This window comes from Toxotes jaculatrix, chromosome 3 (genome assembly GCF_017976425.1).
Source record: "Toxotes jaculatrix isolate fToxJac2 chromosome 3, fToxJac2.pri, whole genome shotgun sequence".
NCBI lineage: Eukaryota > Metazoa > Chordata > Actinopteri > Toxotidae > Toxotes > Toxotes jaculatrix.
Genome location: NC_054396.1, coordinates 25,830,610 through 25,843,246, shown reverse-complemented (window position 1 = coordinate 25,843,246; position 12,637 = coordinate 25,830,610). Strand labels below are relative to the sequence as shown.

The 12,637-nt window shown below is 40.5% G+C and overlaps 1 protein-coding gene across 1 annotated transcript; it reads left to right on the top strand.

Moving 5' to 3' along the window:
* Positions 1 to 3,596: 3,596 nt before the first annotated feature.
* Positions 3,597 to 11,349, top strand: LOC121179777 (angiotensin II receptor-associated protein). Its single transcript, XM_041034800.1, has 5 exons — positions 3,597 to 3,726; positions 5,024 to 5,058; positions 5,272 to 5,380; positions 6,384 to 6,585; positions 10,290 to 11,349. Exons 1-5 carry the CDS (start codon positions 3,700 to 3,702, stop codon positions 10,412 to 10,414), a joined length of 498 nt encoding a protein of 165 aa, XP_040890734.1. The 5' UTR covers positions 3,597 to 3,699; the 3' UTR covers positions 10,415 to 11,349.
* The last annotated feature ends 1,288 nt before the right edge of the window (positions 11,350 to 12,637 follow it).

The window sequence follows — 12,637 nt, the reverse complement described above, 5'->3', positions numbered from 1 at the left end:
TGCTAAGAACTCACAGGAATCTGAACTGTGAGGCCCAGCCGTACGCTGCTGACACAGCTGTAACAAGTACAACACTTCACTCTGAAATGTAGTGGAGTAGGAGTATAATGTAGCATTAAATGGAAATACTCAAAGTACAGTACCTGTGCAAGTGTAATCACTGACTTTCTCCCTCTGGGTCAGAGCATGTGGCTGGACTGTGGAGCAGGTGAATGAACGTCAGGATGTTCTGAAGAAAGACGAGAGCTTTGATGGCTTGATTTATGTGTCGAGGTAAAACTCTTCCTTCCTTGTTAACTTATATCATTTAAAGTTTTGAGAAAGAGGGAAATTTTCTTTGCTACAGGAGAATAAAAAAAAATCATGGCACTGGTATCAGGAGATTTTTTTTTTTTTGTGTGACCTGTTCTCAAAACTGATTTTCTCACATTAAAGCCATGGGGAAAGCAGCACATCATCTTTTCTTGGAAACGTTTGAGTCAGTAACAAGGCGTCATCTTTCTCCATGTGATAAAATGAACCCTGCAATCTTTGACGCTCATTATCTCACTACCACCATGAACCGTGTCAGAAGCTTTTAACGCAGAGCTTACGACACATTAGAGTAAGTGCAAGCAATAACATTCAGCTCGTCTCCGATCAGAACACACACACACACACACACAAGGCCTCTCAAAATCTATCCATATCAATATTTGATTAGATGGGGAAAGTAATACTCATTTTTCTTTCCTAAGTAGCGGCTGGGTTGAACTGTGATCGTGCCTTCTTGATTTACGGGTACAGAATAAAAGCAGCAGTGATGTATTTTTAATACTTACCTCTGACAGAGTGCTCCGGTGGTGTGCCCTGTTGAAACCTGGCCAACAGCCAGCAAAGTGATAGATTACACACAGCCACGTCCCGGCAGAGCTGCAGCTTCACATCACCAGCACCACAAAGGCACTGATACCTTTCTTAAGGAATTCTTGAAGTAATTAATTGCCAGAGTTGCCATCTTAACCCTAACTTTTCAAGATCACAGCACTTTCAAAGGAACACGGGCACAACAGCGAGAAGAATTTACAAACAAAAAGTGCCGGAAATGCTGCAGACTCTCTCCGGCTTCAGAGATAATAAAGCATACCATGAATCATTTGAGGAGAAGCATAAAAAATAGATAGAAATGTTTATAAATGAAGTGTGGAAGACGTTTCTTCAACGCAATCTGTGTAGCTTAACATTTATGCAATCTGTCAATCACTTGCCACCGCGGGTTAGGAGGTAAAAGGGATCACTTGCTGCTCCAAGCACGAAGCTTTTCCTCTGAAGTCATGACACCTCAAATGAAATAACATGTCTGTCACACCACCATTTCATTTTGACACACACAAACATTTACAAACACTTTCAACCCAGCACATTATGCAGCTAAATGTGTCTCTGAAGTGTCTGGAAGCACTGAAAGCTTCAATTAGGGGGGCAAATCTTGAGTCATGTGCTGTCACAGGGGGTCAGGGGTCACCACAGGGTCAGGGTTCACACTGGATTTGGGAGAGCAGGGGCCATCTGCCATGCTTGATTCAAAACGTGGATCATCTTCTTGAAGGTACAAGAGGACAGAAGCACCAAGGAATGAGTCCAGTTGTAGAGAAAAAAATATCACCAGGAGTGAATCGAACATTAGCATTTTAAAGACATTGCTGCTGCTCTTGTCCTCAGTGGCCTACAGTGAGCTCAAGGGTCACATGTGCTTAAATCCCTGACTCTCTGAGACATCATTTCCGACAGTGAGGGGTGCAAATGTCAGCAACGGTACCCAGAAGAGGGAAATGTTTCATGATTTCATATCTTTAGAAAAGTGAGCGGTAAAGAAAAAGCAGATGTGTTTATTTTTAGTACGTATAAAAGGAGAATGACAGCAGACTTTCATTCTCGGTTATTCTTAATGGCTCAGATGCCATCACGTGACCTCTGTGTGGTACTATATTGCAGGTCTTTCTGAAAAGATGAGTAAGCTTTCAGTACTTTAAGTATTTACATATTTTATATTATTTATATATTTATATATTTATATATAATCTGGAGGGAGGAATAATGCAAAAAAGAGAACCAGATCTGTTCTCACAGGAAAATCTATAGATGGTTGCAACACAAACTGTGAGGGAAATTCCAGATTATTACAGCTTGTGTTGCATGATGACGATGGTTTGACCAGTTGCATTTGTTGCCCGCTGGATTTGACAGTGCAGTGTTTTGCTATTCCACAGAAATGATCGCTGAAAGGACTACGACACCCAAGTTGTCCATAAATCTGACTTGTGCTGCTGCAGTGACATGTCTTCTGATTGAAGAGAAGAGTAGCCACAACAAGATAATATAAGATCTCACAGTATTTGCTAGGCCGACAGTGACTGTTCAAGGTAAAATAAGAAGGTAAAAGGTAAAAAAAAAAAAAAGAGAGAGAGAATCAACTGGTTTGAGAATGGGAAGTTTTGACTTGTCTGTGGTGTTGGACAAAATGTCAGGGCACAGTGTCGCTGGAAATCAATGGAAGTCATCCTCTGGGGGTTTGAGGATCCATACTAAATTTCATGGTAAACTGAGCAGCTGTTGTTAAAACACACACAGAAGAACCTCTCTGTGGAACAAAGTGCTCAAAGGATGGATGAGCAAAAATCTAACTACATTTCCAAATGCCACAGACAAGCTGACGAAGTGCACCATGACGGCAGAGCATCGGTCTGAAAATGACCACTTCAGCATTTAATTTGATCAGCTCGGAGCTAAATCTGAGTCGTCCTCATTGTGTTATCAATCTCCGTCCTAAACCTTGACCCAAACTAAACCTTATTGTTGCTCAGAATCAAATTTGTTTAGAAACGCTAAGTGAGAAGATTTTCTCGGTAACAGCAGTGGCCTGCAGGGAGACAAAGTGCAACATCAATCACTCAGATCTCACTTTTTTTTTTTTTTTTAGATGATCCATTTATAGCGATGCTGTAGTTCAGAGAAAAAAAAAACATCACTGTTGGTGAAGAAATGTTGTGTCTCAGCCTCTTTTAGGTCAGATTGTAGAGCTCTTACTGATTTCAGATCTTTAGATTAGGACTAGAGGGGAAATACAACAAGGTCTAAATATTGTTTTAGAGAATTTTTCAGCTGGCGAGTATTTAAATGGATTGATGACTGACTGGCTGCATAGCATCCAATGTATTGATCCTTAACACAGATTACGTCCTGTTCACTTTAAATATACTGGTTCCTGAATTAAAAGACATGTTGAATGTCTGTTATTTTCTTCAACTGACAAGTAAAAAAAAAAAAACAGCTTTATCAATCTCATGTAACTTTTATAAATCTTGTATTAATAATCATTAAGAGTGAACCACTGGGGGGACACCACGCTCACTGTATTCTGGGAATTTAAAAAAAAAAAAAAAAAAATTGCTCATGTGGGCCGGAACACGAGACGGGGGGTGGAGGTGCGGGTGGTGGTGGTGGTGGTGGAGGGGGTACGGGTCACATGGGAAGCAGTCAGGTTGATGTCACATGGTTTGTGTTTGCAGGCTGCTGAACTGAGGGGAGGAGTAGTTTTGAGCAGAAGTTTGTGTAAGAGAAAACCGCTTTTTTTTTTTTTTTTTTTTTTCATGTCGCCTCTCTACAAGCTGAGGCAGTGAGTCGGATCAAGGTAGAGCTGCTCTGACCAAACAGCCCGCTATGGAAATCCCTGCCATCAATCTAAAGGTGAGCCTGCTCTTTCCTTCGTTTTAACGCTGAAAGCTTCAAACGCCGTCTGGCAAAGACTGGTGTTCAGATCGTATGTTGATGTCAACTTTGTTGCTCAACTCTCATTGATAATTCCTCTGTGTGGCAACTACCCGCGTGAGACTCAGGTCACGGTTAAACTGCCGCGTTATATTTTTGTTTTTTATGTTTGTTTAGTGTTAAAGGTTGTTTAGTGGATGTAGCTTCCAAAAATAATTGAAGAATAAGCAGGTAGAGTGCTTTTAAAGTCTAAACAGCGGGCCTGTGGAGTAAATAAGATGGTGGGAGGTGAGAAATGTAAACACAGTGAAGTGAATCTGATGTATGAGAAGTTAAAGTCTGTTTGTGTACAGATTTGGCAAAGATCAAACATGACCTGACTTGCAGTGAGTTTGCCACTGGACACGGAGAGATGAGAAATAGCCGTGTTACCTGTCACATGAACTGAATAATATCTGGTCAGTCATTTCTGATTTTTCCACACGTGTTTAAAGTCTAATGTTAATAGAGGCCCTGATGTTCCTGTAAGCTGACCTGATGTCTGCGTGTCATGTCATGACCTTTAAAACAGAGAACCATTAAATTGAATTATGCCTTTGTGCTGTTTCTAAAGGCTAAATGGCTCAAATGCAGTTTGATTATCCAAAGCTCATGTGAAAAGTTAAGAAAAAAAAAAGAGAAGATATGTAAGTGCTGCTAAAAGAGCGCACAGACTTAGATTTTTCTGATTCATAATTTGGGTGCAAAAATTTCAAGCCAGCTAACTGGAGCCATGAAATCAGTCATCCTGAGGCAGCTTCACATTTTATACCAAAGACTGATCACGTTTTACATGTAGTTCTGAAGTTTCTGGCTTTTGACGTTTGTGAGCTCACAGAACTGCAAGTATTTATTTTCATTATATATCTTTATTAATACTTTTTTGATCACCTGATAAACTGTTTGGCCTGTAAAATGTCAGAAAACAGTGAGATACTGCACGTCAATGAGAGTTTCTCAGAGGCCAGGGTGACATCTTCAGATTTCTTCACTTGTCCAGTCAACTTCCAAAACCCGAAGAGGTTCAGTTTCCTCTGATATAAAACAGAGAAAAGGAAGAAATCGTCACCGCGGAGAAGCTGGAGCTGATGATTGCTTGTCAGAACTGTTGGCGATTAATCTTCCGTCTGTTAACTAATCGTTCCAGATGTAAACTGAACTTTCCCAGACCACAGGGAAAGTATTCAAAAGGTGTTTAACTGTCTTTTTAACTCTTGTCTTTTGTCCTCTGTGGTAGGCCATAGTACTGGTGCACTGGCTGCTTACAGTATGGTGAGTGTGAACACAGGTTTTTTTTCACAGACCTGGGGAATTTCTCTCCTTTTCTGGCGCACATGCACATGCTCACACACACACAGACTGACTCACACTCTTCATTCAGGCCCACTCTCTAACCTCGCCCACATCCAGTACTTTGTGTAATCAAATCTAATTCTTGGAGGACGTGTAAGAATCTATCTCGTGTGAACGGGGTCTTTCCTTTAGGGGCTGCATGGCGTGGCTGCCACTCTCCTTCTCTTGGGGTAACTTCAGCGTTTTAGCAGTTGGCGTCTGGGCCATTGCACAGAGGGACTCAATTGATGCCGTGCTCATGGTGAGTCTTCGCCTTGATTCCTTCTCGCAGGCTGTAATCTCAACATCATGTGACACGTACAGGAGTCTAACTATAGGCACAGTACCGCGTATCCGTGCTAACCTATTTGTCTTAGGAATCTAGGACAATCTGTGAGAATCCCTTTGAGAAAGATGGCCTTTCCTTAATTCATCACAGAGCACAGTAGCCGTGTCTTTCTCTGTGTCTCAGTTTACAGCAAGGCCAGTGTTACAAAAAATGTTTTAGACCTGTTTGTAGTGTTTCTTCTAGTCTTAAATTGGCTTTAGTTTTGTCTGATGCCAGTTCGAAGGCTTCAGAATGATAAAAAACGATCCATTTAGGAGGCTAACTCAGAGCAAAGGGCTTTGTTTCCAACAATCAGTGGCACCTGCTGCTGCACGTCTGTGCTGCTCTGAGATTTTATGCTGCTAGTAGATTTTGTATTGTTGCCCTCTTTGCTTATTTTTCCCAGTCTTGTAAATGTTGAGTTCTTCCAGGAGAAAAAAAAATTTTCTCCTGGAGTTAGCAGAGCTAAGCTAAAGGTATGGGGTGATAGCTAACTCAGCAAGTCGCTCATTCAGTTACAGGACTCCATCATAATCCATTTAGCCTGCTGTATGATTATTATTTTTTTTAGTATCAGCTCTAGGCTTCACTTTGTCAAGTGTCTAAATGGATTTCAATTGATCTTCTTGTCAAAAAATCACATCTTTAAGTCTCATTTGTTTTGGAGAATTATTTCTTATCCCATAATGTGGATTTGACTGGCTGAGACAGTAAAGGCATTAGTGGAACTGAGTGTTTTCTGTTCTTATGTTCTTCTGCACTGTACATTTTTCTTTATGACTTGCAGGCACTTTTTTCCAGTGTTTATGCACACAAAAATCTAATTTCCCCTCAGAAAGCTATTCTCCTCAGCATGGGAACTTTGCACAGAGTCTGTGAGATGTGTACTCCTGATATATAAAGACTTCTCTCTATCTCTCTTGTCATTTCCCTGTAGTTTCTGATAGGGATGATTGTGACAATATTGACGGACATCATCCATTTTGGAATCTATTACCGTCTGAGTGACGCGGTGGGAGGGGACGTGTTTCGCTTCAGCGCGGGAATGGCCATCCTCAACCTGCTGCTCAAACCTGTATCCTGCTTCTTTGTTTACCAAATGTACCGCGAACGTGGAGGAGATTACAATGTCAACTTTGGTAAGTGCCACCGGACGTTGGACACCGAGTCAAGTGCAGTAACATGAGAGGTTTGTCGGTTTTTGAAAGTGCTGTCATGTGTCACAGAGAAGCACATTTTTAGTTTTAGCTTCAGGAATTTAAACACTTCCAAAAATCTTGGACACTGATATTTTATTGGATTTTATTGCGAGGAAACCAACTAAGTATGATCTAATTCCATTTTGAGAAAGAGATGACACAGAAAATAACTCATTACATAACAAAACAAGGTTTCATCTAGCAAGCACGTCTTCTGGTATAATTTCATAACCAGTGAGAAATTATCTAAACTATGTGAGTTTTTCTACTTTTCACACACAAAAAAAAAAGATCCGCAGCCCTGAGTGTGACCAAAGCTCGAGGTACGGTGTGATGCATGTGTCCAGAGGCGCTTTCAGATCCTCTCTGTGTTGTTTTATGCTGTTTGTCATGAAACTCCTGCCAAGTGCAGCGCAAACTGGGAGGACTCTGTGCTAAACCACTGGCAGATGATTCCACAGTCAAACTAATTAGTTACAGTCACAAGACTTTAAATGCAGAGAAATATCTGAGCTGCAGTTTGGCTGGGCAGGGAAATCATTTCTCCACGAGTTGTTTGTAACATTTGTGTGTCATCCTGGCCACCGAGTTTATTCTGCATGGAGGAATGTATTAAACCCATGGAGGCTGGAAAACTTATGATCTGGCTTGATAGAAAAAAAATAGCTCAGGATTGATGTGAAAAGAAGCAGAGACGGAGTCTGTGCTGGAGAACACAGAAATAGAAACTGCTGAGTATATGGCTCTTTCTTTGTGGGCAAACAAATGATAAGTACCCCTCTACCACTAACTAGTCCAGAGATACTCAAGATATGTTCTTTGATTAACTGTGTGAGGCCATCGATTTGTGGACTTGGACTCGCTCTGCTGAGAGCTTTTCCATCAGAAATCGCACTGAGCTGTGACGACTGCTGGACTCTTTAATCCTTGAAACTGTTACTCATGGATTCACCTATATGTGATTAACAGTGTGTTAATCACATGACTTGATGGTTGTATTCAGAAGGTTTCCATACAGGGGTAGTAAGCTTTTCTTGCTCAGTGTTTGTCTTCATAAAAAGAAAAAGAAGAACAAAATGGTAAAAATAAACCAGGATGTGGGAGTTTAATGGTAAAAAAAAGACTTATTTTTATTATTAAATGTAATATTGCCTGCTGAAACGGTAATTTATTACACTACACACTGGGAGATGTAATGAAAATTCTCCTCTATTGTCACCCGACACTGCAGTTGACGAAATACATCCTCTGATTTGACTGTTGGGAGAATAATTGAATATTGATGAATCTGTTCTCTCTGCCTTTTTACTTTTACCTCCACACACACACAGCAGGTACATCCATTAGACTGTGATTGGCTGTGTGGTGATTGATGACTGTAGCTAATGTTAGTTTCACACAATGTGTTTTAATTGCTGTCTGATTGCATAGCTGGCACCAACATGGCTCCCTGCTGCTCTGAGCTCTCTGGGACGCAGGCAATCAGGTGCATGTGAGTGAGTTGTTGATTCAGGTATCCCCGGCATTTCGATTGCTTCAGCACAACGAAGGCTGTGCGACCGAGTGATCAGACATTCGCGATCAATTAAATTGACTGTTTGCTAAACACCTCACCTGAGCAGCAATTGTCCAATCACAGCTAAGCAACCGTAACTAGGCGCCGCAGGCCCGTGAAGCTCTGGATTTAACGTGCTGAAGCAGTGTGCATGGAGCTCTAAAGCAAGAGCAGTAGTTTTGAAGGTCTTTCCTCAAAACTGTTGATCAGAACTGTAAAAAGCTGACAGTTAGCATGCTAACTATTTACACTAGTTATCATAACTACTTCCAAGGCTAATTAGAAGTTAGCATACTGTATTGGCACCTCACTACATATGTTGTGGTGCTAGAAAAAGCCTTGTTTAAGGCTAGCACATACATTGACTACTATTTCTGCACAGTGTTTGGCTGCACGTTAGGCTAACGTTAGCAGCTCTAATATCCAGCTTTAATATTGGATTTGGGAGGAAATGTTGACACTCCAGCTACCCCAGCCAGATCTATTACCTGAGATCGTTGTGTGTCTGTGTCTGTGTTTTTGGTGTTGAGTCTTTGAACAGTCAGTTGCCTGCCATGCATTACCCCTGGATGCCCTCAGCTGGCTCACGGTTACGCAGTCAAGTAATGTGTAATCCTCGTATAAGAATTTCAGAAAACCTAAATTTCCCTGTTCTTTTCTTGCATTTCATCATTTCCGACTTCACAGTCTGTTTGCTGTTTTGTCACACTGCTCTGTCATGAACGCTCGTGTTGTCTTATGTTTTGACCATTTCTCCTCTTCTCTTCTCTTCTCTTCTCCACCGCTGACCTTTGACCTCTCAGACTTAGAGACGTCTGTGGACAGTCGATGCACTACGGATAGTGCTGACAGTGCCTTTATCTGCCGCCGCTATTGATTCCTGGCTTCTTTTTTTTTTTTTTACCATTTCTCTCCTCCAATCATCCTCTTCCAACCCCTTTCACACAGGAAGTAAGATTACAAATCAGGCTGTGGATTATTATCTTGTAGATTCTGAGTTGTCCTTCCTTCTCTTCATCTTTTTACCTTTCCTGCTCCCATCTTCATCATGCCTTCATTACCTCTTGTTACCTGCCTGCATAGCTGTGTTTGTCAGTGCAGTATGTTTGTGTTCACGTCTGCTCTATTATATGTTTGTATGTCTCTGCAACTTTGCATCTATGTTTTATTCATATTTTTACTCTCCAGACACCTCATTAGTGTTTGTGTATTCTGTTTGCATATATTTAAAGCAGAGCTGCATGATTGTGCACATTCTCAAATCATCCTCATTAAAGCCAACATAATGTTGACTCATAATAGACAATGAATGCGACATGTTTGTATGAGAACTTAAAGGAAGACAGGTGATTTTTTTTTTTTTTTTTTTACCAACATGATACAGTTTTTTAAATTATTTGTGTATTTTTATGCTCTTAAATAAAATGTTAAAAACATCACGGTTGCATTAATGAAATTAGCATGTTTTTGAGATTCATCAAAATTCTGCAATGAAAGTAAATAACTTGTTTGACAGCACTGATATGTGCATGTTTGTCGCAGTAATAGAGCTCTGGGCCAGGGTAAGAGTGTGTGAAAACATGTTATTGCCATGTCAAGAGTCTGGCCTTCTTGTAGAGAATCACAGGGAGTCCTATACAACATTTCATATGGATTGTAACTCTGTACTGCCTTCATAGAAGTCATTGTAAAGCCTTGATAATGAATAGAACCACTCAAAGAGGTGCTATGAATTAAGTGTGCTGTGTTCTAAGTAAAGAGTTCATCAGCAGCAATGTGTGCTTTACTGTATGTTGGCAAAGACTGTTTCCAGCATTATAATCTATATTTATCCAGAGGGGATCCAGATGCTCGACTCGAGATAACAAATCTGCCCATGAATCTGTGTGTGAGGAGAAGTGAGTGTGAAAAAACAGAGGAAGTTGTGTAGAATCTTTTTAAGGATTCATCCTGTGTGCAAACTGGTTTGATATGTACATCAACAATAATCCATTCTCCAAAACAAGAGCCTTGATTAGACATAATTATGAATAATACATTCGTATGGCAGGGATTGTGTGTGTTGAAGACCTTCGACTTGTCTCTGCAGGTTTCCCCTCTGTATCACGAAACAGAGATGCCTACCAGTCCATTGACCAGCAGGATGAGTCTCCCAGTCCGGCAAATCCCTTCAACCAGGCCCAGGACAGCAAACCAGGAGTCCGCACATACTGAGAGAACCAGGCGGTGAACGATCGCGTGTTTTCCTCCGACTTTTGATGCAGCAGTTCAGTGCTTAGGGGTAATTTTTTTTTTTTTTTTTTTCCAATCGATTCCACTTCAGCCCATTTTCTTTTTTTTTTTGTACAGTTGGTCTGCTTCAGATTGCAGCACTGAAAACAAATGGAGTGCCTTTATTGTGGCAAATCATTAATTCTGTTTGGATTTTTTTTTAGGATGAATCGTGATGTAATTAAAACCATTTTAATTTTTTCTTCAGAGGTAGGAATGTCTTTTGCTGAGCTGGCACATCGCTGCTGAATAAATACAGAGGAAAAACTACCACTCCCACCCCCTGTTACTGTTTTTACCAGCTACTATTTTTAGTGGAGAGATGTTGGATGGAACTGTTGTGCTTGCAGGAGTTTTGTTAGTTTACTTTTTCCAAGTGAGTCATTTTTTTACAAATGTGGCACAGACGTTAGGAGTCATGTCTGGTTCTCTTTGTGTTCTGTAAATTATTAAGTACTCATTGTATGCAGTATGTGATTGTTATTTTCCAGTCAGTCTTACTTAAAGCACTGGACAGTCATGCTTTTGAAGCTACCTTGTGCCTTTGTACGTTTTCAACTGATAAGAGCTGTGAAATCCTTCGACTGAGTTGAAGACCTGATGGCCAAAATTGGAGATAGAGTTACAGGCCTGTTCATTTATCTTGATATTGATCTATGCAAAATCCATAGTAAAACATAAATAAATGAGAGAAATATGAAGACTTTTTTAATGACCAAGTAATGATCAGTTCTCTGTGTATAAAGAACAAAATGCTCTCATTTCAAACCATCATAATTGTGTCACTTATAGTTATTGTCATATAAGTGAAGGGCCTTTAGACTGCCCCAAACACTAATTTGTAATGTGAATTCTCTTTCAATAAATGACAGACCACATACTGATAGCTGTCTATCTGTTTAATCACAGGCTAGAATATGTTCTTACTGTGCAGCAGTATATATGAGAGTTTTTTCACATCACAAATGTTAAATGGAGGGTTTTAAACCTTGGAATATTCACAGCAACACTGTCATTAGTGCTCACTGAACAATGGATAATATTGGACATCATTCATTGAGCATTACATGAAGTGTGCACTCTCAGTTTGTAAATTGTGTAAAGCGGACACTGTGGCTGCAGACTTAACTGAGCCATTGCGTCATTTGTATTTTTTTTTTTTCAGTTCAGTTCTCGTTTGAAAGTGTAAAACGTTTCTGAGTTCCTGTTTTGAAATCACAGTGAGTATACGTGGCAGAACAGAGATGCGGTAACTATATCACATCATGGAAACGTGTTGCAGTAGCTCGACTTGTATAGATCATTAGAGATCATAAGAGCCAAGTTCCACACCCAGTCAGTGTGTAAGAAATCACTAAATCACTGCAGTGCCATGTAATGTCCACTCACTGCTCTGCGTGGTAACCTGGACATAAGGTTTGCAACTTCAGCTTGTTCCACTTTTTTATAATGTTAGACATTAAACAAGCACGTGCTGTCTGGTGTGAGCATGTTTTAGAGTTGTCTGTCCGTCCATCCGTCCCGGATTCTTCTACATGCGATATCTGAAGAACTCCGAAAGGAGTTTGGAGGTCAAAGGTCAAAAGGCAAGGTCACTATGATCATATTTATGTTTCGCATGGTAATGCGATATCGTAAGAACAGTTTGAGTGATGGCTTTCAAACTTTGCATAAATGTCAACTGTGCCTCAAGGATGAACTGAGTAGGTTTTGGAGGTCAGAGGTCATAGGTCAAGGCCACTGTGATCTTGTGTAAATTTTGCTTGTGAACATCCAACACTAAACTTTCCAAACATTGCCATTATCACTACAAAACACCTATAACCTCTACCTCTGCATCTGCTACAAACAGGCACCCAACCGCGCAGAGGCATAGCACCGCCATGCGGTACTTCTAGTTTGTTTTTTTGTTGTTGTTTTTTTCCAGCATGAGAATGTGTGTCATTGTTGGGCTTTTTCATTTCAAGGTTGGTACTGATGTGAAATGTGATGTGGCATGTTTTTTTTTTCTTTGAAATAAAGAAGAACAGCATAGCTTTACCGTGCTATGCCGTATATAATCTGAAACATTTTGACACTGGCTACTCACTTGTGTCCATGCAGACTTTTCTCTCTCCACCCCTCCTTCTCTCAGATATTTTTTTAATTCTTCTTCTCTGTCAGGCA

Bases quoted from the DNA above. Each gene is read 5' to 3' on its own strand.
- LOC121179777 (XM_041034800.1), top strand. From the start codon at position 3,700: ATGGAAATCCCTGCCATCAATCTAAAG. The intron at 5,059-5,271 runs GTGAGTGTGAAC...TCTTTCCTTTAG, and splicing joins CACTGGCTGCTTACAGTATG to GGGCTGCATGGCGTGGCTGC. The intron at 6,586-10,289 runs GTAAGTGCCACC...TTGTCTCTGCAG, and splicing joins AGATTACAATGTCAACTTTG to GTTTCCCCTCTGTATCACGA.